At 44.8% G+C, this 26,704-nt stretch overlaps 3 protein-coding genes and 1 pseudogene across 3 annotated transcripts; 2 read left to right on the top strand and 2 right to left on the bottom strand.

Moving 5' to 3' along the window:
* The first annotated feature begins 13,191 nt into the window (after positions 1-13,191).
* Positions 13,192-14,382, top strand: LOC136521891 (large ribosomal subunit protein P3-like). Its single transcript, XM_066515661.1, has 2 exons — positions 13,192-13,479; positions 14,058-14,382. Exons 1-2 carry the CDS (start codon positions 13,282-13,284, stop codon positions 14,217-14,219), a joined length of 360 nt encoding a protein of 119 aa, XP_066371758.1. The 5' UTR covers positions 13,192-13,281; the 3' UTR covers positions 14,220-14,382.
* Positions 14,383-15,842: 1,460 nt separating this feature from the next.
* LOC136524599 (protein Rf1, mitochondrial-like) lies at positions 15,843-19,723 on the bottom strand (annotated as a pseudogene).
* LOC136524342 (uncharacterized) lies at positions 19,393-21,061 on the bottom strand. The gene is made up of 3 exons (XM_066517749.1): positions 20,476-21,061; positions 20,191-20,381; positions 19,393-20,032 (listed from the first exon to the last, which is right to left on the bottom strand). Exons 1-3 carry the CDS (start codon positions 20,854-20,856, stop codon positions 19,747-19,749), a joined length of 858 nt encoding a protein of 285 aa, XP_066373846.1. The 5' UTR covers positions 20,857-21,061; the 3' UTR covers positions 19,393-19,746.
* Positions 21,062-23,991: 2,930 nt separating this feature from the next.
* LOC136521411 (uncharacterized) lies at positions 23,992-25,022 on the top strand. Its single transcript, XM_066515149.1, has one exon. It carries the CDS (start codon positions 23,992-23,994, stop codon positions 24,718-24,720), a length of 729 nt encoding a protein of 242 aa, XP_066371246.1. The 3' UTR covers positions 24,721-25,022.
* The last annotated feature ends 1,682 nt before the right edge of the window (positions 25,023-26,704 follow it).

Raw genomic sequence — 26,704 nt, 5'->3', positions numbered from 1 at the left:
TATTGCAAGATTAACAAGAACAAGCTACCTAATGTATCCTCAATTAAATTTGATTCTTGTTACATGCTTTTTAAGGGTGCCAATGGTGTGAAGGCTAAGTTCATTGGTACATCAATTGTGGGCCCAAAGAAGAAGGTTATTTGGGTACCAAAGACCTTGGTAACTAACCTACAAGGACTCAAGCAAGTTTGGGTACATAAAAAGAATTGATCTTCTTTTGTAGGTCAATTATAAAGCCGGAGGAAGGCATTGGGTGCTTGATAGTGGGTGCACACAACACATGACCGGTGATTCAAGAATATTCAATTCAATCAATGAAAACAAGAGCAATGGGATTGATAGTATCACATTTGGTGACAATGGCAAAGGCAAGATCAAAGGGTTTGGTAAGATTGCAATATCCAATGACTTGAGCATCTCCAATGTGCTTCTAGTAGAGAGCTTGAACTTCAACCTATTGTCGGTAGCTTAATTATGTGATCTTAGTTTCAAGTGCATATTTGGTGTGGATGATGTAGAGATCATAAGTGTAGATGGCTCTAACTTGATATTCAAAGGTTTTAGATATGAGAATCTATACTTAGTTGATTCCAATGCTAGAGAAGTTTAATTGTCAACATGTTTGATATTCAAAGGCTTGGTCATGTTGGAATAAAACAATTGAACAAGTTGATCAAGTATGACCTAGTTAGAGGCTTGAAAGATGTCATTTTTGAGAAAGATAAGCTATGTAGTGCATGCCAAGCCAGAAAGCAAGTTGGTAACACACATCTTAAGAAGAGCATGATGAGTACATCTAAGTCATTTGAGTTAATGCACATGGACTTGTTTGGACCAACCACATACACTAGCATTGGTGGAAATAAATATGGATTTGTGATTGTGGATGATTTCACTAGATACACATGGGTATTCTTTTTTGTTGACAAGAGTGATGTGTTTGCAATATTCAAATCTTTTGTCAAGGGCATTCACAATGAGTTTGAAACTACTATCAAGAAAGTGAGAAGTGACAATGGAAGTGAGTTCAAGAACACAAGAATTGATGAGTTGTGTGATGAATTTGGAATTAGACATCAATTCTTGGTCAAGTATACTCCTCAATCAAATGGCTTAGTTGAAAGGAAGAATAGAACTTTGATTAATATGGCAAGATCAATGTTGAGTGAGTATAATGCGAGTCATTCATTTTGGGCCGAAGCAATCAACACGGCTTGCTACTATAGCAACCGACTCTATTGTCACCTCATGATGGAGAAGACACCTTATGAGCTACTGAATGGAAGAAAGCCAAACATAGCATACTTTTGGATCTTTAGATGTAAATGCTACATATTGAAGAAAGGCACTAGATTGAGCAAATTTGAAAAGAAATATGATGAAGGTTTCTTGCTTGGTTACTCCACTGTTAGCAAGGCATATAGAGTTTGGAATTTGGCTAGTGGTACTCTTGAGGAGGTTCATGATGTAAAGTTTGATGAAACAAATGGTTCTCAAGAGGAAGATAAGAATCTAGATGATGTAAAAGGCACTCAATTGGTCAAGGCAATGAAGAACATGGACGTTGGTGAGATAAGTCCTAGAGAGGTGATTGATGTTGAAGATGATAAGAATCAAGTGCTCTCTAACTCAAATGTGCAAGCTAGTGGTTTTCATGATAAAATTCAAGCAAGTACTAGTGATGACAATGTGCTAGATCAACAAGTGGCTAGTTCATCATCTCAACCAAGTGATCAATCAAATGCAAGCAATCAAGTGCAAGTGCTTCAACCAACCAATGTTGCAAGAGATCATCCATTAGACACTATCATTGGTGATATTTCAAGAGGAGTGCAAACTAGATCAAGATTGGCTTCATTTTATGAGCATTTCTCATTTGTGTCAACCATTGAGCCTAAAAAGATAGATGAAGCTTTGAAGGATGTTGATTAGGTCAATGCTATGCATGAAGAGCTAAACAACTTCACAAGAAACCAAGTATGGGAGTTAGTTAAGAGGCCTAAGGGTCATAATGTGATTGGAACCAAGTGGGTCTTTCGGAACAAGCAAGATCAAGATGTGATAGTAATAAGAAACAAAGTAAGATTAGTGGCTCAAGGTTATACTCAAGTTGAAGGTCTTGACTTTGGAGAAACATATGCCCCCGTTGCAAGATTGGAAGTAATTAGGATCTTGCTAGCCTATGCTTGTGCCCACAACATCAAGTTGTACCAAACGGATGTGAAAAGTGTATTTCTAAATGGGTACATCAATGACCTTATGTATGTTGAGCAACCTCCTAGTTTTGAGGATGAAAAGAAACTCAACCATGTGTACAAGTTGAGAAATGCTTTGTATGGATTAAAACAAGCACCTAGAGCATGGTATGAGAGATTGAGGGACTTTCTACTCTCTAAGGGATTCAAGATGGGAAATGTTGACACCACTCTCTTCACCAAGAAGCTTGAAAATGACTTGTTTATAATGCAAATCTATGTTGATAATATCATTTTTGGGTTAACAAATCAAGAATTTTGTGAGGAGTTTGGCAAAATGATGGCTAATAAGTTTGAAATGTTCATGATTGGAGAGCTTAGCTACTTCCTTGGTCTTCAAATCAAGCAAATGAAGTATGGCACATCTGTGAGTCAAGGCAAGTATATCAAGGACATGCTCAAGAAGTTTGGAATGGACGATGCTAAAGCTATTAGTACACCAATGGGGACAAGTGGAAGCTTGGATAGTGATGCTAGTGGCAACATGGTGGATCAAAAGATGTATTGGTCTATGATTGGAAGCCTACTCTATGTGACCGCATCAAGGCCAAATATGATGTTTAGTGTATGCATATGTGCTAGATTTCAAGCCTCACCAAGAGAAAGTCATTTGAAGGCAACAAAGAGAATATTGAGGTACTTGAAGTATACACAAAATGTTAGATTATGGTATTCCAAAGGAGCAAGATTTGAGTTGATTGGATATTCGGACTCCGATTATGCGGGATGCAAAGTTGAGAGAAAGAGTACATCGGGCATATGTCAACTATTGGAAAGATCACTTGTGTTTTGGTCATCAAAGAAGCAAAATAGTGTAGCACTTTCAACTACCGAAGCGGAGTACATTTCGGCCGGTAGTTGTTGTGCTCAATTACTTTAGATGAATGCTACTTTAAGTGACTTTGGAATCAAATTCAAGCAAGTACCATTGCTATGTGACAATGAAAGTGTCGTAAAGCTCACCAACAACCCGGTTCAACACTCACGAACAAAGCATATTGATGTCCGCCATCATTTCATAAGAGATCACCAACAAAAAGGGGACATTTGTATTGAGAGTGTGGGCACCGAAGATCAACTTACCGATATCTTCACCAAGCCACTTGATGAAAAGAGGTTTAGCAAGCTAAGGAATGAATTGAACATACTTGACTTCTCTAATATGTGTTGATGCACCCCCACTATATAACATGCCTCTCCTTCGAGCAAAAGCAAGGTAAAGTTGATTGACATGTCATCCATCCATTGCTAAGGACTTGTTTAGTGCATCTAGTCATTCCTATCATGTCCTAGGCTCATTCATGAAAATCAAATGAATTTGATGCTTGTATGGTACCACTATTGCTTGTATGCTTGAAATAATCTAGTGGTAGCATATGACATGTTTGTGGGCTTGTAAACCTAGTGTTTGATCTAGAAAATAAGCTATAAGTGTTTAACTCAACATGGTACAAGATAACCCTTATTTAGAGGTGTGAAGAAGCTTGTCCTTGGATCAAACCGAGTTAAATATCTTTTGCAAGTGATCTATATTTGAACTAAATTAGGAAAATGATCCTCATTTCATATGGTTTCACATCAACCTATCTATAATTTGAGCTCACCTTTTGTGCTAATTGTTGATAAAGGGGGAGAGAAATTCACAAAGATAGTAAGATAGGAGGAGCAAACAAATGAAATGACATTGCAAGGGGATCAATAAAAAAATGCACACAAGTAGAGGGAGCAAGCTCATAAACTTGTATGTTGTATTTTAATGTGCATTATATATATATTTGCTTGAATGGCACAAGTTCTAAATTTCAATATCTATGCTTGTGTGGTGTATGCTAGTTATATGCTTGAATGGTGAAATGAAAAAAACTAGCATGCATAGACTAAAGTAACTAGACCTATGTTCATTTTATGGAAACTAGACCCTTGCTTGTAATGTTGATCTCATGGGGTGTTCTAGTTTTTTTATGTATGTATAGTTACTAATGGTGCTAAGGATGGTATATTGGTGCACTCTAATTGGTATCACGCTTCAAAGGTCCATCTCTTATACCTTAGCATCATACGGTAGAAATTGTCTCCTATATTTCCTATCTAAGCATATGTGCAAGCTACAATTCAAACTCTTAGCACATATATAGGGGGAGCAATTGCTACCATTTGGGATTCATGAAACTTGTCCACATCCTTTACACATGGTAAATATGCTTCGACAAGCAACATAGATTCAATTAAATTTCAACTCATATCTTTGAGAAAGGGTTGTCATCAATTACTAAAAAGGGGAGATTGAAAGCTCTAGTTTGGTTTTGGTGAATTAATGAAACCCTAAGTGCTAACCTAGTTTATCAAGTGATCATGAGATAGGTAGCACACTCCAAGTAGTGAAGCAAATAAAGATCATAACATGATGATGATGATGCCATGGTGATGATCAAGTGCTTGGACTTGGAAAGAAGAAAGAGAAAAATAAAAATCTCAAGGCAAAGGTAAAACTTATAGGAGCTATTTTGTTTTAGTGATCAAGACACTTAGAGAGTGTGATCATATTTAGGTTTGATAGCTGTACTATTAAGATGGGTGAAACTCATATCGGAATGCGGTTATCTGTAACACCCCAGTGTTATGCCAGCATTTAGGCACTGCAAATCATGCATATCATGCATCATCAAGCATCCTAATCATATATGCCCAATCCTGAAAATAATAACTGAAACACTGCTTCGAAACATATGAAACATGTAGTGAAACCTGAATGTTGCATACACTTGTTAGAGTTGTTTTTGCCCTGATTTTGCTTGCTAGGTTAGTAGAACTTGTTTGGTTATGCTTGTAAATCATCTAGGATTATTTAGTTCAATTCTTGGAGCAAAGTTTGTATTCAAATTATTTCAAAATTTTTGCTTTAAAAATAATTCCCCGAAATTAAGGTTTTGAGTTAAAATTGACTTTAATTTTAGCATTCAAAATCTATCAAGAATTTGGCTTTGGTCATAAAATCAAAGTTGTAGATATTGAAAAATGGAACAAATTTCATTTTTACACCAATTTGTGAAAATGCTTTTAAATGGCTTAAAAATGGGAATTTAATTCTGTTTATTTGAGAAATAAAAAGAAAAGAATTTCATTTCGCTTAGCAGGCCGCCGCTCAGCTTCCCGGCCCACGGCCGAAGCCGGCCTGGCCCGCGTCCCCGCCTGTCGCGCGTTTCGCCGTGGCCTGCAGCACTTCGCCGGCCCAGGCCCACGCCGCGGCCGCTCCCGCGCGCAGCCGCGCCCGCCTTCCCCGCCTGCCCGGCCGCCACGCGGCGCCCGTACACCGGCAGCGAGGGGCAGTGCCTGCGCCGACCAGCCGCGCCCCGCCTTCAAAGTGGTCCGAGCGCGCGCACGCCACCCCACTCCGCCATTCACTTCGCCTGCCTCCCTGCCTCTCGCTCCGCAGCAGCAGCAGCCGCGCCCGAGCTGCCGAGCTCGCCGACGCGCGCCGCTGGCGTCGAGCTCCTGCACCACCGCGCCATCCCCCGATTCGCGCCGCCAGCAGTTCTGCCTCGTCGACCTCCGTCGTTTGCGCTCGCCAGAGGCTGCCGTCGTCAAGGTGAGGGCCGAACGTGGCGCCTCCTTCCTCTCCGGCGGGCATGCCACCGTGGCCGCGCGGACCCCCACGCCGTCGGGCCAGCTCCGGTCTGCCAGTCGGTGCGGCTCCGCGTGTTGAGCACGCTGGAACCCCCCCACGCCACGGAAGGGCTCACCGCCGGTGAGCACCGGCCGGCGGAGCACCTCCCCTGCCCCTGGGTCGCTGACCCGCGGGGCCCAGCCGCAGTGGCTGGCGAAGGCCCCGGGTGGCTGGCCAGTGGGCCGGTTGACCCGCAGGGTCCCACCTGTCTGTCTCTCTGGCGCGGGTTTTAGGTGAATAACCGGGTGGATCTAGCAGATTTGAGCATGAAGTTTAAGAGGATTTCAAAAATGATTTTTCAGAATTCTATTTAAATGCTTTGGAAAATGGTTGTGTACTCCTTTTGGCTCCAAATCTGTTGGAATAAATTTTGCTAGGTTCTTTATCACCAGATCTACTTGGGAAAATTATTGCATGTCATTTTTGAGATACTTTTCTGTAGAACTTTATTTAATCATGTATATTGCTGATAACTTGAAAAATGTGTAGAAAAATCTATGGGCTTCAGAAAAATATGATTCCAAGTTTGTTAATCTTCTTATGTAATGTACTTCCTAGGAAAAATATGGGTCATGCATGTACTGTAGAAAAATTTTGAGGTGTAGTTCAAGTACCTTTAATGGCTGATTTTTGTTATTTTAGCTAGAGAGCAAACTTTGTATAAAACATGCATGTGATAATTTTTTTACAGTAATTGTATGCTATGAAGAACATAGGAAAAATGCTAACTCTGTTGTTTGACACCTTTCGTAGTACAAAGTATTTTCATGTTCATAATCATGCCATAGCTTGTTATTTTTGTGTAGGCTAATACACTCATTCAAATACCATGAAAATCTGATAGTAGACTATTTAGGGTAGTACTGTGCTGTAGTAATTTTCTAAGATTTTTCTAAGCAATAAAAATAGATGTTGCTATTCAAACCTATTATTAATTAGGGTTTAATTAAGTGTTGCTTTTTGTGTGATTAAGAAATTAGTAAAGCTTTGGTGTATCTTTGAAGCATTTAATAAGATGTGTTGATTTAGAATATTAGTAGTAGAAGAGAATGCAGTAGATGACATGTGCTTGTAGTATATGTTCTTGGATGATGTTGACTACCTTGCATTCAAACATATCCATTGTATTCATCTCATTCGATGCACCGATTGCATAACCACATACGCACATTGCATCATACAGGATCGCAAACCGAGAACCCAGTCATCATACCCGAGGAGCCCGAGGAGCAGCCGCAGGAAGTGCCCGAAGCCGACGAGGAGGACGTTGAGGAACTTCTGGAGTGCCCCGATCACCGTCCGAGCTCCTTCGAGAGAGGCAAGCCCCGGAGCATTTTCTCCCGGTTTGCAATTATTAATTCAATGCTTTACTTTAATTGATGCATTATGTTCAGGAGTTGTTTGCAACTGTTGCTGCATTATACCTTGTTTACCTTTGTTATAGTATATCCTTGTTACCCTGGTATCCGCAGTCGAGTCAATGCTTAGCTGGCTTAGACCGGTAGAAGTCGGGTGATTTCCTATCACCTGCGAGCTATAGGTGGTTACCTGGATCTGCTTGGATGACTATGAAGTCATGGTATAACTAAGTGTTAAATAAAGTTGAGACCGGACGGAGACTTGCAGAGTTTTGGACTGTAGTGCTTTCCGTCTATGTCGATTAAGGACCGACCATTGTTGGGCCTCGAGTCATGTTAAACGCATGCCTTACATTTAGCTGGCCGGATAAAGTACCTTCCGACCGTGAAGCTGGGAAATTATTCGGGCCGAGTAGATTGCCCGCAACGCACTGTGCCGGAGCAGGTGTGGTAGGACACGGGGGCAAGATGATAAGACCAAAGTGCAGTCGGTCGCCCCCCGGGTACATGTGGTTCCTGGCAAACTCGAGATTCCTGGATAGTTGACTCGGTGATCAATATCTCACTTTAGCGGGTGAGTGAGGTTTGTGTAAGGAATAAATCATCAGCTGGTTAGGAATTGATTCGAATCGCCATCGCTCCTGGACAGTGAGCACTTGACTTGAGTTACTTCATCGTAGTAAATGTTGATGGAACACTTGGACATTTATAATGAATATGACAGTATGAAAGTTGTTTAATGATCATTGGTTATCATTATCTGCTTAATCACATGTTTGCTCTAGTATAGGTGCAAACCTAGTCGACAGGTTAATAACAATTAACTTGACAATAATGCTTTTGAAAAGGGTCTTGAAATGCTAAAAATGCTTCTTTTCGCAAATGAGTCAGCTACCCTACTATAAAGCCCTTCATAATCCTTGGTGTCACTTATTTTTGGTTATGTCGGGTAAGTCTAGCTGAGTACCTTCTCGTACTCAGGGTTTTATTCCCACTTGTTGCAGATGGGCAGATGTATTATGGCTACTGTATCAACTGCCTTTATCCTGCGATGGGTGATGCTTAGGACCATGGGCATGGTCATTCCTTATGTCTCGTGTGATGCTTTTGTTGGAGATGATCATTCGCTGGCACTGTATTTGAACTCCGTGTGAGTGTGTGTGATTTGAACAAATGGCTTCCGCTACTTTTATTCGAACTTGTTTTGTAATAACTATGTTTAAACTCTGATGTATCTGAGATGCAAACTTTCATGTAATATGTGATGGTGACCGCTAAACTTATTACGATCTTGGCTGGAATAGAAGTTGGTTTGAAATCCTTCATGATTTCACGGACTACCAGGTTATACGGGCTTAAGTTTGCTAAATCGTCTGCTCTGGCGGATGATTTTCTTACTTAATTTCGTATAATTGGTCGGTTCTGTTACATTATCAAAGTATCACTAGATGCTCTAACTCATTGCATATGCATTTAGAATCTAGTGGAATGCTAACACCCTTGAAAATATTTGTGAAAATATGCTAACACATGTGCATAAGGTGATACACTTGGTTGTTGGCACATTTAAGCAAGGGTGAAGAAGTTAGAGGTGAAAAGGAGTTAGTCTTGCTGGTCACTAAGTGATCGGACGCTGATCTCAGAGGGACCGGCGTGTCTGGTCAAGTGTGGCAGCATAGACGCCAGCGTCGGTCATCGATCGGATGCTGGGTCTTGGACTAGCCGGACGCTGAGGTCCAGCGTCCAGTCCTATTGTCGGGCAGCGCAGAAGAAAGTCACTATGAGACCGGACGCTAGCAGGGTCCGGTCAAGCATGTCCGGACGCGTTCGGTCGAAGAAATTCATTTCTGGAACTTTACTAGAAACAGTCGGACGCTGGAGGCTGAGCATCCGGTCAGTTTGTGCGCTGCGTCCGGTCAACAGATGACCGTTGAAATCTGATGAATAGTATTCAAAGAGAGGGGACACGTGGCGTGTATCATGTGACCGGACGCTGAGGGCCAGCGTTCAATCGATCCGACCGGAGCGTCCGGTCACCCCGAGTTGTGCTCAGTGAAGGGGTACAATGGCTCTATTTCGTGGGGGCTTCTATTTAAGCCCCATGGCTGGTTGAAGCTCACTCTCTTGGCCATTTGCATTGACATAGCAACCTTATGAGCTTAGCCAAAGCCCTCCCACTCATCTCCATCATTGATTCATCATCATTGTGAGATTGGGAGAGAATCAAAGTGCATTGCTTGAGTGATTGTATCTAGTGGCACTTGACATTCGTGTTTCGCTACGGGATTCACTTGTTGCTCTTGGTGGTTGCCACCACCTAGACGGCTTGGTGCAGTGGTGGAGGATTAGCACGAGTTGGTGATTGTTTGTGGCCATCTCCGGTGATTGTGAGGGGATTTGTACGTTCTCCAGCGGAGCGCTGAAAGGTAACTCTAGTGGATTGCTCGTGTCATTGAGTTACCTCACTTGTGGGTAGGTTCTTGCGGTGTTCAATCGTGTGGACGAGGTTTGTGCAACACCTCTTAGCCACCGAACCACCAAGTGTTGGTCGACACAACGAGGACTAGCGTGTTGGCAAGCACATGAACCTCGGGAGAAAATCGGTTGTCTCTTACCATTTTGTATTCTCCCAGTGATTGGTTTATTATTCATCTTGTGATTGGTTCACTTCTCTACACGGCGGTATAATCATCATACTCACTCATTTATATTCTTGCAAACTAGTTGTGGCAAGCTCTTTAGTGTAATTAGAATTGAGAGCTTGCTTCGCTATTTAAGTTCATTTAGTGGAGCTCTTTAGAGTAGCAAGTTTGAGAGCTCTTAGTGAGTAGTATCATAACAAGTTATGTGTCTAACAATCATTGCAACTAGAATTGTTGGATAGGTGGCTTGCAACCCTTGTAGAGCTAGAGAAAGTTTGCATTTTGCTTATTTGTTATACTAATCAAATTACTCTAGTTGATTTGTAGATTTTTAAATAGGCTATTCACCCCTCCTCTAGCCATATTAGGACCTTTCAGCACCTCGAAGGACTTTGTGTCCATGCTTGAGAGTGCTTAGGAGCCCTCAATCTCGCATATGCTTGATAGTGTTCATCCGATTGTATGAATGAGCGATTCTAGTGTGATTGCATCGTGAGGTTACATCAAGTGGCACTAGGTGGTCGTGTTGCAAGCCGATGATGCTTGTTACTCTTGGAGGTTGCCACCTCCTAGACGGCTTAGTGGTGGTCTCCGTCGAAGCCCGCAAGAAGCTTGTGTGGTGCTTTGGAGAAGAGCTCTATGAGAGGTATTGTGCTCGCCCTGCGGGAGCCGCGAAGAGCAACTCTAGTAGAGCATGTCATTGAACTATCCTCACTTTTAGGGTAGGTTCTTGCGGTGCCCGACATACAGGCTTGACGGGTGATGCCAATTAGCCGCCGAACTACTAAGTGAGCGGTCGACGCAACAGGGACGTAGCGTGTTGGCAAGCACATGAACCTCGGGAGAAAATCACCGTGTCAACATTGTTCTTCTCATTGGTTTGCAATCCCCTTACATAAGCTTGTAATTACTCTCATATACATTGTGCTTGTGTAGTTGCTCTTGTAATTAGTTAGTTTGTGTAGCTTACTAGTTACCTTCTTGTTTGTGTAGCATAGAAGTAGCTCTCTTGCATGACTAATTTGATTTGTGTAACCTTGTTAGTCATATTTCTTAGTTTATGTAGCTAAGTATTTACACTCTATAATTTAGCATTGGTTGTCTTGTTATTGAGCATTGCTAGTAAGCTCAGGAGTTTTGTGTTTTTGCTTACTAAAATTATGCAGGAGCTCCCTGGTGTGTAAAATACTAGTGGCATAGGTTTGTGTGACCTTGCTCCTTGAATTGGATATGTGAGCTCTAGCTAGCCCAACACCTTTGTTGCACAATTAGGATCTTTATAAGGTGTTTGTGAACTTCAATAGAGGGCTGTAGTCTTGGCTAGACCGATTGTCTTAATTCCGTAATTGTTTTGGTTAGCCGGCTCGATTAAATTTAGAAACGACTATTCACCCCCTCTGGTCGCCATCTTGACCTTACACCATGCCAACACGAGCACTGCAATGCCGCCGTGCTTAGTGGCATGGCACGACACGTCTAAGAACTTATAGTGCCGTACTTGGGCCGGTACTTCGGCATGACGGCACTAACAGGCACGACACGGCTAACCTACCGTGCCTCTTAGTGCCGTGTCGTGCCGTGCGGCCCGTTTCTCCAAGTATAGTCTCACATTTGGGGAGGGAGAAAGGAAGTGGATGGCTGATGAGTTAAAAAAGTAAATTTGGTCCCTAAATTTGTCATATATTTTTAAATGCAAGACAGGCAAAAACATTCTTAATTTTGAATTAAAAAATATTCTACTGTCCGTAGTAGCAAAAACAACTAATAAAAAATATATTTTGTAGCAACACACTATGACACACTAGCTTTTGTGGATGACATTAGCTTTTGTGGATGAACGAGCTCAGTCCCAGTCCGCGCGACCGTGCATACGGAGAGGAAGATTTGTTGTACAAGAAAGATGACACCACTTGTGGCTCGTGCATGATTATTCTGGTGAAGATAGATGGCTAACTCATATGTCTGTAAGATGCTTTCCTGATAAATACATATTGTCGTCGAGAGTCTATACATATTACGTATTGTCATAGACGATTCAAAGATGGCAGAACTGTGAGGGTGAGGAAAGTGTTAACAACATAAGAACGAAAATAACAACCCGTTGCAACGCATGGGTACATTTGCTAGTAGGACTATAAATATCTTCAAAGAAATATCCAAATATCTTTCCCTAGAAAAAATAAAAAACCTAAATTTCTAGAATCTGGTTTAATCAAAGAAAAATTATTTTAGCTTATAAATTTTTAAAACCAGTTTCATAAGTTTCCTAAAGTCATGCTATATCTTATAGTAACTAACTTGGAACTATTTGAGTCTTATATGGACTCATTTTGTTGTTTATTTACTGGTAGACCTTATTATCTGTTGTAATTAGTCTCCATTGAAGGCTCGGACTATGTAATGGTATAAGTTACTTTGGCGACAACACAATTGCCATGCAACTATATCATACCTGATCCTATTTAGTATCAACACAAGTGTCACTTGATTCTATATATGATCATCTTAGTGTGAAAAGCATGGAGTGCGGAGTGTGGATAACATGTTCCACCTGTGTCAATCCAAAAAAAGTAATACAAAACAATTTGAGGAAAACTAGAAAAATAATAGATAACGAGAGCATTTGTCAGCGAGAAGAGTCCATGTCACTTCGCCTTCTATGTTATTCAGGTGATCAACATTGACTAGTTATAGATAGGAAGAGCATCTAGTTACAAACAAACACAAAAATAGTCATAGAAGATTCAAATAATTCGAAGATAAGCATCATAAGATGAAGCGTGATTTTAGCAAAATATGAATTTGATTCCATATTTTTTTGAGCTAAAACAAATTATCTATAATTTTTGTAAGACTTTGGATTTTAGGATTTTTAATTATAATAATTTTTTCCTATGAAAAAGAAATTGTACAAAAACAATATATGTAGTCCAAGTTAACCGAAAAAAAACTTAACGAAGTCCGATTTAGCTCCTAGTAGCTGATGTGGTGCCACATTGAATAAAATCGTTGTCCAAAACCGCTCAGGTGCAAAAAAAAAACAGTTTTAAAAGTTATAAGGGAGGACAAAAATATGTTTTTATATAAAGGGGAAAATCGCATGATCATGAAAGTTGAGTTGTGCGTTTCCTTGATGTTGGGCCAAGTATTAAACGAACTAAGCCCAAATAATCATGGTACAGCACACCCATGAGGACCCGACCCAACACGGTTCACGGGCTCTTCCCGGACCAGCACGGGCCCACGGAACCACTACACAAACCCACCCACCGCTAGGGTTTCGCCCCAGCAGCCTCCCAAATCCCCAAAGCCTCCGCCCCCCTTCCTCCTCCCTCGCCGCCGCGCACGCAGGAACCAGCGACATGGGCGTCTACACCTTCGTGTGCCGCAACTCCGGCGGCGAGTGGACTGCCAAGCAGCACTCCGGCGAGATCGAGGCCTCCGCCGCCACCCCCTACGCGCTGCAGCGCGCCCTCGTAGCTGCTGCATCCGCGGCCGACTCCTCCTCCGGCGTTCAGTCGTCCTTCTCCATGGTCACCCCCACCTCCGCCGTCTTCCAGGTCTGCTCGTCGACGCCGCCCTCCCGACCCCCCTGGATCTAACGTTTATACAGTATATAGATTTAGATGTAGATGCGAAGGTGTCTGTATTAGGTCGATTGCACTTTCTGATCGCCCCTATAGAGCAATAGGATTGTCGGTTGATATTATCGGCTAGAGTACCGGATGTTGTATGGCATAGCAGCTTAGTGTTGGGCTGTTGATGATCTATTTGTCTTGTTGGTATAAAACTATAGATTGAAGAGTTTTGATGTAACAAACCGCTATGCTTGAAACCTGTGTGTTCTGTCTGATTGTAAGCAACATTGTGAAAGTTCTAGGATTCACCCAAACATGTATCTGTATGTGGTAGCCTGGTAGGATAGGTACTTTTGCTGGCAGTATAGTTTTTTATTTATAATTGCTTGACACTTAATGGCAATGTTACCTGTGTGTTTTTGAAATCAAGAAACCATTGAACGTGTTAGTAATGTTGATGATGATTAGATATCTTTGCTTTGTATATGTTTTGCTTGAATCATATCTGTAGTCTTGTCCATCATCAACACATCCTGATGTTCAATACTTGATCTTGGCAGGTGATCGTCGGTGCTGTCGGTGGCGGTGCAATGTTGGTTAGCGCCGGTGGCAGTGCCGCCGCCGCATCAAGTGGTGCCGCGGCTGAGGCTCCCAAGGAGGAGAAGAAGGAAGAGGAGAAGGAAGAGAGCGACGACGACATGGGATTCTCCCTGTTCGACTAGAGTTGTGTCATTTCGCTCCCATAAGCTGTGGTGGTTTGGTCCTATCGTGGTAGCTAATTTTGCTGTCCTGTGAACGTGAAGAACTCTTGGTAATTGTTACAAGCGACCTGTTCCAGTTTATGTGAGAATTTAATATGTTGTTTGGAATCAAATATTCTCCTTACCGCTCTGCGTCGTGATTGTTCTGGCTTTTGTGTGCATGGAACTGTCTATGCTATTATGTTAGCTTTAAGTTTGTTGCAGAGCAAATGCATCCTTAGTTTGTGTTGGGTGGACATTGTGTATGAAGCAGTGACCCCCAGGGTGCTTGGATCATGGCGGAGGTTGTTCCGGAGGAGGATTTCCTAGCTCTGAAGCCTCACATCCCCCTACACGCCAGAGCGCCACATGCCAGAGATTACATCGCCAGAGATTGCAAATACTTAATACTAAAACCTGTACAACCCCTGAACAACGATTCTGTACAACTTACGTTGAAGTCCAATTGTTTCTCCCCACCACTAACTAATACTACGTTGAAGTCCAATTGTTTGCAGATAAGACATCCCACTACAATAATCCTTCGCCGTGACCCGATGATTTCAGCATGTCATCACCCTACTAAAACAATATAAGTTCACAAATTTAACATCTGGTCCTTTAATTTTAATGTAAAAACGGCACCGTACCTTTGCTGTGTTTGGTTGCTAACCCATACAGTATGTTTCAGAGAATAATACAAAGCCAAATTTTTAGCTATTTTGACCAAATTTGCTCCGGTGCTAAATTTTGTATTTGGCCATCCTAGTTCATTTGATCGGTCAAAAATTGACTAAAATCGTATCCGCAACTCGAGGCAGCGCCTGGCACCAACACGCTTGATCCTCAGGTGCTCTGTTTTGCGTCATGAGCAGAGACCCCAAGCTCCTCCGTCCGACTCCAGCTCGAGAGCTGCCCGCTTGATCCTCAGGTGCTCTGTTTTGCGTCATGAGCAGAGACCCCAAGCTCCTCCGTCCGACTGCAGCCCGAGAGCTGCTTCTGTTCTGCGCCATGATCATCGAGAAGAGAACCCAAGCGCCATGACATGACGAGCTCGGCAGCTCAGCCAGGTCGCCAAGAGAGCTCACCAACGCGGCAACGCATGCTACATTCTCCATCAGAATTCAGCAGTCACAATCTCATTCCTCATAACTGCAGCATCGGTTGTGTTAACAGCCATGACAAAACATGCTACAAGAGAGAATCACACTTCAGTTGTGTACGGAAAGCACACAGTTGGAGAGTAAAACATCAATAATGCTGGGCGATCCGCCGAGCGAATATGCCCTTAAACATCAAACACTCCGTCATCAGGCCACCTGAACATTCGGTACAAGAATTGTTGAATCAAAAGTAAAATAACATCTGAATATCAAGCATGTCAAATGAGAAGAAATCTTCCAAGAAAACATGCACATTAAGTGAACTAACTGTTTTAGATAAGATCACATTTATCCTACCAGTGGCAGGTGCATGAAAGGACTGATTCCAAAAATATTCATTATATCATGCCTCGTATGATCACAAGAGCTACATTCTATGTCAGAATTCAGAAGTCATTCTTCATAAGTACAACATCAGTTGTATTAACCGCCATGATAAATATGCTAATGCTACGAGAGAAAATCTCACATCTACATGACTTTTAACTTGCAGCAATTTCCTAGGTGAAAACAGCAAGTCAAGAAGTTTTTTTTTTTGAGATCTATGCTTCCTTGTAAGATTTACTAACAATCAATACGGGTTGGCCCCTCCAAGAGAATGATACCTTTGCAGGGAGAAATCTTATGTGTTCCCGACAAGTCCTATTGCTTGAGAAGAGATCAATCAGCAATGTTGTGGTTGAATGTTCAACTGAGAAATTTCTCTCGTCAATTTTGGACAGGTAAGTTCCAGCCCTGACTATTTCATCTTTCTCTAGTAATTCCCTAACCACATGATTCAGCAATCGAGAGTCAGGATCACAACCAGAATTCTCCATGGATGAAAACATATCGTCTGCCTCTTCCATCAATCCTTCTTTTATAAGATTTGTCATCATTACAGTGTAAGTTACAACACAAGGTACCAGTCCATTTCCTGAGATTGAAGCAAACAGATCCTTGGCTTCTTCAACTCTCCTGATTTGAAACATTCCAGCTATCATGATATTGAGAGTTGTGATATCAATCTTTACATTCATTGCATGTAGTTCTTTGAAAAGCAAGATTGCTTCATCAGAGCAGTTGTTTTTAGAAAGTCCACCAAGAACTATGTTGTAAGTATATGTGTCCATTGCGATTCCACTTTCAATCATTTCATGAAATTTCACCTTTGCAGGAACTGTTCTCCCAGCCTGAAATAACCCATGAAGTATGATGTTGTATAAACTAGTTGAAGGCTTTATTCCCTTATGCAAAATTTCTCTGAAAAGACTCAACCCTTCATCGATCCTTCCAACTTTACAATAGCCATTAACATGTGTACCATACACTACATCATTTGGTTCAATGCCAGCTGACACCATAGCATCAAATACTCTTAATGCTTTCTTCATCTTGCCAACTAGACAGTACCCATCCATCAGCATACTATACTCCCAAACAGTAGGATGCAGACCAATATTTACAGTTAAGTCAAATATATTTTGTGCATCCATTACTCTTCCTTGTTTGCAAAGGTTGTTTATTATTGAACTGAAGAAAACAGTGTTAGGACGCATACCTTTCTTCATCATTTCCAAAACCAATTCCTTGGCTTTCAGCAAAACCACCATGAATACAAAAACCTTGAATCAGGCAACAGTAAGTACACATATTGGGTGCTACTCCTTGATCAATCATCTGATTAAATTTTTCCACAGCATCATCCATCTTACCAATTCTGCAAAGCGCAGCAATCACTGTTGAATAGGTTACCACATCACAGTTTCACTCCTTGCTCGCTCATTTCATTGAAGATAACCATAGCCCTATCTAGCATTCCAAAGTTAGCATATGCCTTGATTAGCACATTGAAAATATGGATGTCAGGTGCAATACTGTCTCCTAGCATCAAATTGAAGAGACCTGTCATATCAACTAGGCATCCTTTAGTAGTGTACCCGTTGAGCATAATTAGGTAGGACCGTAGGAGACAATATCAGGTTTTAGGCCCTTCATTGCCATTGAGTCAAACACATCTCTAGCATCCTTGATTTTTCCATACTTGCAGAGGGAAGCCATTAACATGCTCGAAGTAACAACATTTGGTAAGATGCCCTGACTTGTCATCTCTTTAAATACCCTCACTGCCTCCCTCCACTGGCCCATAGAGGAATATCCATAGATCAAGTTATTATACATCCTGCGATCTGGCTGAACATCTTTATCAACCATTTGTCGAAGGACGGCCTCTGCCCTGTCCACTGCTCTTGCCTTACACATTGCATGAGCAATGGAGTTATATGTCAATAGATTAGGTGAAATTGTTAGTTGATCTCCACCAGCCTATTGGGCCCTTGTCTCTGCGCCCTGATCGGGGGCGCCCAACCCTAATACGGTTGATGGGCCCCTGGCATACCCTAATATGGTTGATGGGGATCACGGCTCTAACTACGAGGTTGGTATGAGCCGCCGTGAACCACCACAGTAAACCTAATCCGATCAAAGGAGTGCTGCCAGCGACGGGAAGCCCATCGACTCCGCCGTCGCCCCTGCAGGGTCACCACTGGGCCACTGGACATCCACTGCATTGCCACTACAACGCCGCGGTACCGGCGTCTACGCCGGAGCTGCCACGACACCGGTGGCCATGTACCGAAAGGGTGACTCATCCCAAGGTACAACAACTATTTCCCCATCTAAGTAAGAGGCTTTGCCCCGAATCTACTCCTAGAGGTACTCTATGTATTCAACAGAAATGCCCCGCTGCATCATTTCATTGAATAGATCACATGCTTTATCAACATTGCCCTCCTTAAAGAAGCCATCGATGACCGTATTATATGCAACCACGGCGGGCGAGCAGACAGGTCCCCTTTCAGCCATCATCCGTAGCAATTCATCTGCCTGGCCACTCTTTCCGTCGTTGCAGAGGCTCTTCAGAAGTATGCAGTACGAGAAAACATCAGGCACACAGCCCAACTCAGACATTCTGTGGAGAAGGATGCCCAAAGCCTCGTCTGTCCGCTTTGCTTCACAAAGGCCCTTGAGATGATGATGGTATCGACTCCCAAGCCTGTCTTGAGGAGCTGGCCGAAGAAGGCCAGCGTTAGCTCCGGGCGGTGCGCTTGGGTGCAGCAGTCCATGAGGATGCCATAGGTGCAGAATGTAGGGGACAGCACCTGCGGGCCATCAGCTCGAGACGTGGTGTTGAAGAGTGAGGCGGCAAGGACAGGGCCATCTCTACAGGCAGCGGAGGATGGCGCACATGCGAGCGCGGCGAGGAATCCGTTCAGCGCGCGCTCGGGGATGGGGGTAGCTTGACGCAGCAATTCGCCGAACAGGTGGTGTGCCTCCTCAGGGCGGAACGTCCCTGACCTCACGCGCTCTGTGGCGGCGGCGAGGGCGAGGTGGGGAGCGCGCGGTGACGGCGAGGAGGAAGCGGCGGGGGTGAAGACGGCGGAGAGGAGATGCGGGCACGGGACGACATTACCGCGTGCGTGGGATATGGTGCCCAGGTTCGGCTGCTTCTCTCGCCCTCCGGTGAGAGGCCGCCAGCGGCGTGTTACACACTCGATAACAAGCGGCTAAACTGAATGGAGATTTTGGGAATGGAGCAGCAAGAACAGAACAAGGATTGGAAGGATGCGACTGGTTCCGCGAGCGCGAGGTAGGAGACGAGCAACAGCCAACATGTTCAGAATTCTGTTGAAATCCGACCCATGACACACATAACTCATGACAGCTGAACAAACAGCCCGACCCACCAGCTGAAGCCCGACCCGCCAGCCCAAGGGCCAAGGCCCAATATCCAATTCCTTATCCATGTGTTTGAGCGAATCCCAGCCCTCTTCGGTCGTGTGAAAATGAACCGTGTCAAATTTATAGCATTCCAAAGGAGGCCTACGTATTACCTTTGTGCTCACACATGTCAAATATTCAATTTCATTGTTTTTTTTTTCGTTAGGACAGATTCGGACCGACATAGTACATACGTCGACTTGCCATGTGTATCGCCTTGAGAATTTTTTGCTTGTGTCATCTAGGAAGTGCATTTCAATTTATTTGTTACACCGTGCTTTAATTAAACTCGTACATTTTGATTTCGCCCACTGCACGCACGCGCAGGCATTTCACAACCAACAACCTCGATGGATGGATCGATCGCGCACGGGCCGCGGTCTCCTTGGCCGGTCCTCCGTAGAAGAAGCTGCCATTCTCCACGGGGCTGACGGCGTACGCCTCGGGCCTGCTCTCCAGCTTGGGCAGGTCCGACGTCACCGGCGACGCACGCCCGTCGGGGCCGACGAGCTGGACGCCGGTCACGGACGCGGCGGACGCCCCAGGCAGGTAGCCGCTGCCCATGGGCGCCGGCGGATTGTCCGCGGTCACCATGCCGCCGAACCGCACGGCCGCCGCCTTCTCCGCGAAGCCTCCCGTGAAGAGCGACCTGGGGAAGCGGCCGATATGGGCGCCGGCTCACGGTTCAGGCCCGCGTGCACCACCCAGTCGCCCGACGCGCCGCCCTGCTTGACGATCTTAAGGCTCAGGTTTTGCTTGGTGCCGCCGCCCTTGGGAGTGGAGACGTTCTGGATGACGTCGCCGGGAGCTATGGCTGCGCCTTTCTCCGGCTGGAATCCGGCGCACTTGGTGTTCAGGCGTAAACCCGTCATCCTGCAACCAAAGAAAGTACGTACACTCGTACAGTATCAGTATTGAACACCATTGCACACCGATATGATACATGCATATATAATATCTTTCTACTAAGAGACGGAGAGTGAGGACTTGCTGTCCAGGAAGTAAAGAAATGCGTGCGCGAATCGCCGTACAGAGCTGGCAGAACATTCCAGCCGATGATAATGGCTTTGGCATTTGCCTGTGCACCGTCCCCTTCATCCACGACCCAGACTGAGCCCGCGGTGCCTTGTCCGTGCTTCAGCTCTGGGAAGCCGTACACGTCCAGCGTGGCGATGAACCCGTAGTAGCCATCCGGTGTGGCCTCAGCTCCATGGAACGCGAACTAAGTTATGCAACAAATGCAGAGCTAGCTCAACAAGCACAGTACCGGTAACAGGAATTTAGAATAATGGTACGATGGATGGATATGAACTCACGTAGGTCGGGTCGGCTAAAAACCTCTGGAGCGAATGCAACTTCTGATGACGACCAAAATCCTCCGGGGTCCTTGGAGATGCATCGGCGCCAGAGGCTACGAGTAGAAAGGCCAAGAGAGCTGCTCGTAGGGTGACATGCGCTGCTGCCTCCGCTACCGGTGCTGGTGCCGCGGCCGCGGCCTGCTGCGCCCTCAGATACAATCCAAACAGCCACCTCACCAGGAGGGCGACGAGGACCAACCCGAGGAACACGAAGCCGCCCAACCGCTCGCCCGTGGAGTCGCGCTGGCGGACGACGACCGTCACCGAGCAGATCGCCGCCGTCGGGGGCAGGAGAGCCGCCGGTGGGGACAGGAGCGCCGGCAAGATCGTCGTTGACATAGCAGTTCGGCGGTGGCGCTGCGCACAGTGCACTACTGGCTCTGGCTGGGTTTTCTCTTGGGAATCGGGGTGTGGGACAATGGTTCTGCTTCTGCTCAGAGATGATGCATGCTCTTCCAGCTTTTATTATGCGGTATATATGTGTGCATATCCCCCGCAGCGCTGATCTGTCTCTGTTCCAGTTTGTTTGAGACGCGATCGAGGTTGTTTTGTTTCTGTTGTGCAGGGATCGGGGGTGGAAATGTAACGGCCAGCAATGCAATGCAAGCCGTAGAATTCTTGCACACATGCACGTCACACGTAGGGAGGCACACACCACATGCATGGTCGATCTCGTTTTAGAGACAGCTATGTACGTAGGAGTACTACACAAAACCGGCATAAACAGAGGCATGTGCATCAATTAATGCATGGTCGTCGATCTCGGCCCTGTTCACTCGAATTTATCAGCCGTACCGTTTTAACGAAATAATAGTGTTTTTTTCTCACTACAAATTAGCATCAGCCATTTTTTCGATCAGCCCTCGTTCACGTACTACACCCTGTACAATGCTGCGCGCTTCAAATCCGATCGATCCGCGTCATCGACTCATCGTATCCCTGCAGCTACAAATACAATACGATACAAGATGGCCGTTACATGCATACATATATATATATACTTGGGCTTGCCAGTTAGTTCGATTATTCGATCACAACGAAGGTGACACTGACACGCGGCGGCTCCACATACTGTATACACCCCTGGTGACAACCAGGCCACGCGTATGCCGCACGACGGTAATGAATCCAGGGCACGTTCGTTTCGCTGAAAAAATAAACCGAAATACTGTTCTGACTGAAAAAAAAAACTAAAAAGTACGGATTATAAGAGAAACGAACAGAGCTAGGATGCCTTCAACTGCGAGGTTATTTTTGTTTGTGCGTCATGTCCTTAAATAAAGATATATGTACTGTACTATTAAAGAAAAAAGATACTGCATTCCTATCATGTGGACTTTTCGATTTTTTATTAGTTGTTTATTAAGGTTACCCTTTGATTTTTTATTAGTTGTTTATTAAGGTTACCCATGTAAAAAAAGCTAATCAAGAGTATGAATCAATCAGAGATATTTATAGGCGTTCATGTAAGGAAACTGAGAAATTAAGAAACTGACATGGAAGAAAAGAAAATATATTTTAGAGTTTTTTTAAAGAAGAAAAATATTTATGGAAGGAAAGAAAAGTTTAATCAGCCATGCGAAGAAACTAACCAGTTGAAATAGTCATAACTAAAACTGTACGTTAGGAAACCTGAAAGACTACAAGATTGTTAAAACTGTAAAACTGTACGTTAGGAAACATGAAAGAGTACAAGATTGTGTGAAGGAGTACAAGATTGCGCTCTCCCCGCTATAAATAATGCCATGGTGCATGGTGCCACGCACAACGCTGTTAAATTCTGAAATTTAATTTTCGTTTTCATGGGGAGTCGAGCCCAGTGTGCTACTGAGACTCTGGGTTAGGCTACATACCCTTTCACAAATTTAAGATAATTGATTTTTGACCGGAACCAAAATTGTAATTTTTTTAGGGGCTAGGTATATGCCAAATCAGTTTGAAGCAAGCGTGAAGGCGAAAGTTGATTGCCTGCTGAACATGAGATGCCGGACTGCATGGGCAAGTCGGCGATACCGCTGGTAACGGAAGGAGAGCTCTCCTCCTCTGACTGCTGTGGCACCCAGATACATACAGTCAGAAACACAGAGGTCAGAGGGTGCGTCGCCGGTTGCTTGGGAAGCCTGCTCGAATTCCACAAGGGAAGTTACATTGCATGCAGAGGGGCCTAGGAATTGCCTTGCGGCACGGGACGAAGAGAAGAAGGAAGGGTGGAATTCTGTCCATTCCTCGGACAGGTGCCGTGCCTGCCGAGGAGGCTGAATTCCTCCAAGCAAGATCGTGTCAGGACCTTGTGGCTGTCCATTCTCCATTGTCGTAGGGATCAGAACATAGGGTTGCTTGTATTAGATTAGCGACTTTGCTTGTAAGGAGTTTCACTCTACTGTCGGTGTCAGTTTAAGACGGGCTTCATATTGTGCTGATCGTAACCCTGTTTTCAATTGAATTGTTACAAAACCTGAACCTTTTTCTTTTCTTCTTCTTTTTTTTTATATAAAAGAACCATGTACTGGCTTTGTATATTACACAACTTTAGCCTTTGAGCATCTCTGCAAAGGTGCGTCGTGAATATCCGTGTGTCGGTGTGTGGACTGTGAACCCGTTGCCACGTTCGATTCTCTTATAATCTGTACTTTTCAGTTTATTTTTTCAGCTAGAAAAATATTTTTCTCTCACAACAAATCAACTGAAACAGTATTTCGGCTTGTTTTCTCAGCGAAACGAACGGACCTAGCAAACAAAACACTTCTTCACCTGGCTGCAAGTACTATTCCTATCTTAGGGAGGAAATACAGTTGCCATGTTTATAGTCCGTAGGCCTTGGGTTTAATAAATATTTTTTTGAACTGCTGTCTCAAAGATCATTTCCTTCCCTCCCTGAAATCTCCATTCTTATCACAAGGGTTCCGTGCATGCCTTTTGATCGCAGTCGCAGATCATATTCCTTTGCAGTTTGGATCATCCATTCCCCCAAGCAACCGCGTAGGTATATCCCTCTAGAATACAATTATTAGTTCCCTTTTTTGTATTATTATTTTATTATTAGTGCAGCGCGGAATAGAATTAGCTTCCTTGACCTTGACCTCCCATTTGATTTGGCTTCCTGACCCAACGATGCACGATCCTCCTGATCCGGTGCACACGGGAGACGGGGATAGCATGCAGATGCCGCTGGCAGCAAGTGAATCTTGCTTGCCCACCACTTCTACGTCTACTTCTATCCCAAGAAGTCCCCAGCCACCCGCCGGCACCGCACCGCACCGGCCATGGTCCGCCTTCCCCTTGGCGACTCCCACACACTTGGCCAACCACACACGCGCATGGTCCTCCCCCTCTCCCCTTTCCCCTTCCCCTTGCTTGTATAGTTGCCATTGCCATTTTCCAACCATCTCCAAACCTCCTCGTTCCTCGGCCCTCTTTCTTCTCCAACCAAACAACAACCTCTCCCCCCAAGAAACCCGCAACCCAAGCCGGACGATGAAGAGGGAAGGGCGGCAGCACGGCACAGTCCGGATCAGCCGCAGCAAGGTGCTGAAGACCGCCGCCGCCGACGCCGAGGCGGCGGCGGAGCCGGTGGCGGTGGCGGTGGCGGCGACGGAGAAGGCGGCGGGGAAGCCGACGAACGCGTCGAGGAGCACGGGCAAGTGCCGGCGGCCCCGGTGCGCGGGGTGCCACGCGCACCCCGTCACCAAGGCGCGGGACAAGGCCAAGGGCGCGCACAAGCTCCGCGCCTGCGACGTCGCGCTCAACCACCGCCTCGTGTCCTGGCGCGTCGTCGACCAGGGCCAAGGCGTCCCCGAGTACAGGGGCAAGTCCGCCTCCTCCCTGCTGGCGTACCTGGCCGGCGGAAGCGGCAACAGCTGGCACGAGGAGGAGGAGGACGGCGCCGACGAAGGCGGCGGGATCGGAGCAAACGACGCCGGGCTCTCTGACCTCTACGACCTCTTCGTCGGCCGCCACGCCGACACCGACGCTGGTGGCCAAGAGGTTGATCCTGATCCGGCGGCGCGTGATACTGACGTAGATGATGTAGGAGAGATTCAAGCAATTGGAGAGCAGGGACTGCTGCTGGATGACAAGGAAGATGGGGATGACGAGGAGGAGGAAGACGACGACGACGACATGGGGTTCTGCATGGTCGGCGTCACCATCGCGGTGGAGTTCTCCGACGGCGAGGAGGACTGGATCGTGGTGGAGGAGATCTGATTCCCCATCCAATCCCATCTCGTCGATTTGGGAATTGAAATCTCGTCGATTTGGGAATTCAATGCCAAATTGCGAATAAGACTCGCCCATCCTCTGTCGGTGGTGTGTATGTGTATATACTACTACTGCTCTTCTGTTCTTGCCAAATTGCGAATATACTACTACTGCTCTTCTGTTCTTTGCCAAATGTGCATATGGTGACGGTTAAACTGATTGTGGTCATGGATTATTACATGATTCAAAAACATTAATGAATTTCTCATCTGTGAATGAATAATAAAGTGGATTCTTCTTCTGTTCTTGGTGATTCGTCTATGATTGAAACTGAATTGCCCATGTGGGTTGGGGGTTCATCTGAAGATGTTCCCTGTGTTATTGTTCCTGTTGCTTCCCATTTTCTGCTCTGTTCTTGAGCTGGATCAACTCCTGCTCTACAAAATTGGATAAATTCAAATCAGGAACATCGAGTAGGATGGAGTCGTCAATTCCTCTGCTTATGTTCTTTCTTATCAATCTACTTAATGCAACCATGCATTTTCTTTATTCTGAAAGAGAAAGCTTTTACCTCTATGTTAATTTCACCAAATTTCAGCAGATGCAGTCATTCGCTCTATTTGCTTGGCTTATAAGTCATACTTTTTCAGCTAATGAACAATATTTTTCTCTCACAACAAATTAGCCAACAGGGCTTATCAGCCAAGTGAACAGGGTAATTATCATCTTATCATTTGATGGCTGTGTCTCAACGGTTCATTTGTGCAACGTCTCTCTAAGGAATAGTACTAGTTAATGGCACACAAAATAATGATTCTCTTTCAAACAACTGTTAGTGACCCTAAATTAATCCCTTACTTCGTATGGTCATATGGTCCTGATGTCCAAGTAAATGTCAATTTCTGTTTTCAGTGCAGATTTAAACATAAGGACATTTTTTATTTTTTCTACCACCGAATTAAACTTCAGTTATACTACTAATCTGCCCTTTTTTACCATCCAAAGGAATCCCGTCTTCTTGTGTGTGTATATATATATATATGTAAAATTGTGAAACGCTTCATGCAAAAACCTTTAGGTGCAAGCAAGCTTAAATACAAGTCAACTCCATTTCTTTTGCATACTTTGTACTGGTAACTTATAATCAAAGGATTGACAATGTACGCGATTGTCTCTCTCCTGCTGGGCACGAATCTCAGTACGAATCTTGTGGTGCATAATGTGAGAGCATTGTGCCCTTAGAGGCAAATTTTTCTTTACCCAATGTAGGCATATATTAGGACTGTACTAAGTTTGTAAGTGCGTGTTTGCTTTCTTCCCAGGCAGACGTGTCTGGCGGGCGTCCGATTTTGGATGCCTAGGCTGTTATGGCTGCCTGGGAGGATTCAATCCAAACAAAACAGACCCTACATGCCGCTGCACAATGCACACCCTACTGTTGTTCAAAAAATTGCTGGCCTGGCCAATACCGTATCGAGATCCCACCGTGAGATCACTGGCCTTGGCTTCGTCCGTAGTGTGATAGATAAGGCAGGTTTGGCAGGGATTCAGATTCACTAGATTTAGATTTATTAGCTTGGATCCACCAAAATATTTCTCAAACAGTCTAGATCCACCAAATTCAGATTCACCAAAATGGTGAATGGTGAATCTGAGGGCTGGATTCACCATTTTGTGGATCTCCTCAAGGGGTGCTCCACAAATGGACCTTTCATACCTTCTCGTGGATTTGGATGGAAATTACCCACCTTTGCCACCGGTTACACACCTCCCTTCCCATACCGATTCGTTTTTTTTTTGTTTTGTTTCCTCGTCTCCTTTTTCGCGTACACGGGAGCCCGACAACCCGTCACCTTCCCGTCGCGGCCATTAGGAAGGCCGCACTGCCCCCTCCTCCCTCCGTTCACCTCCTCCCTCTGTTCAGCTACTCCGGCAAGCCCGTGATTACCAGGTCTAGATCCGGACCCCCTCGACCTCCTCCACCCCCTCG

Source organism: Miscanthus floridulus, chromosome 18 (assembly GCF_019320115.1).
Source record: "Miscanthus floridulus cultivar M001 chromosome 18, ASM1932011v1, whole genome shotgun sequence".
Classification (NCBI taxonomy): Eukaryota; Viridiplantae; Streptophyta; class Magnoliopsida; order Poales; family Poaceae; genus Miscanthus; species Miscanthus floridulus.
This window is presented reverse-complemented; position numbering and strand designations above follow the sequence as displayed.

Bases quoted from the DNA above. Each gene is read 5' to 3' on its own strand.
- LOC136521411 (XM_066515149.1), top strand. From the start codon at position 23,992: ATGAAGAGGGAAGGGCGGCAGCACGGCACAGTCCGGATCAGCCGCAGC.
- LOC136524342 (XM_066517749.1), bottom strand. From the start codon at position 20,856: ATGTCAACGACGATCTTGCCGGCGCTCCTGTCCCCACCGGCGGCTCTC. The intron at 20,382-20,475 runs GTGAGTTCATAT...TGCATAACTTAG, and splicing joins TTTTAGCCGACCCGACCTAC to TTCGCGTTCCATGGAGCTGA. The intron at 20,033-20,190 runs GTACGGCGATTC...CTTTGGTTGCAG, and splicing joins TGGAATGTTCTGCCAGCTCT to GATGACGGGTTTACGCCTGA.
- LOC136521891 (XM_066515661.1), top strand. From the start codon at position 13,282: ATGGGCGTCTACACCTTCGTGTGCCGCAACTCCGGCGGCGAGTGGACT. The intron at 13,480-14,057 runs GTCTGCTCGTCG...TGATCTTGGCAG, and splicing joins CCACCTCCGCCGTCTTCCAG to GTGATCGTCGGTGCTGTCGG.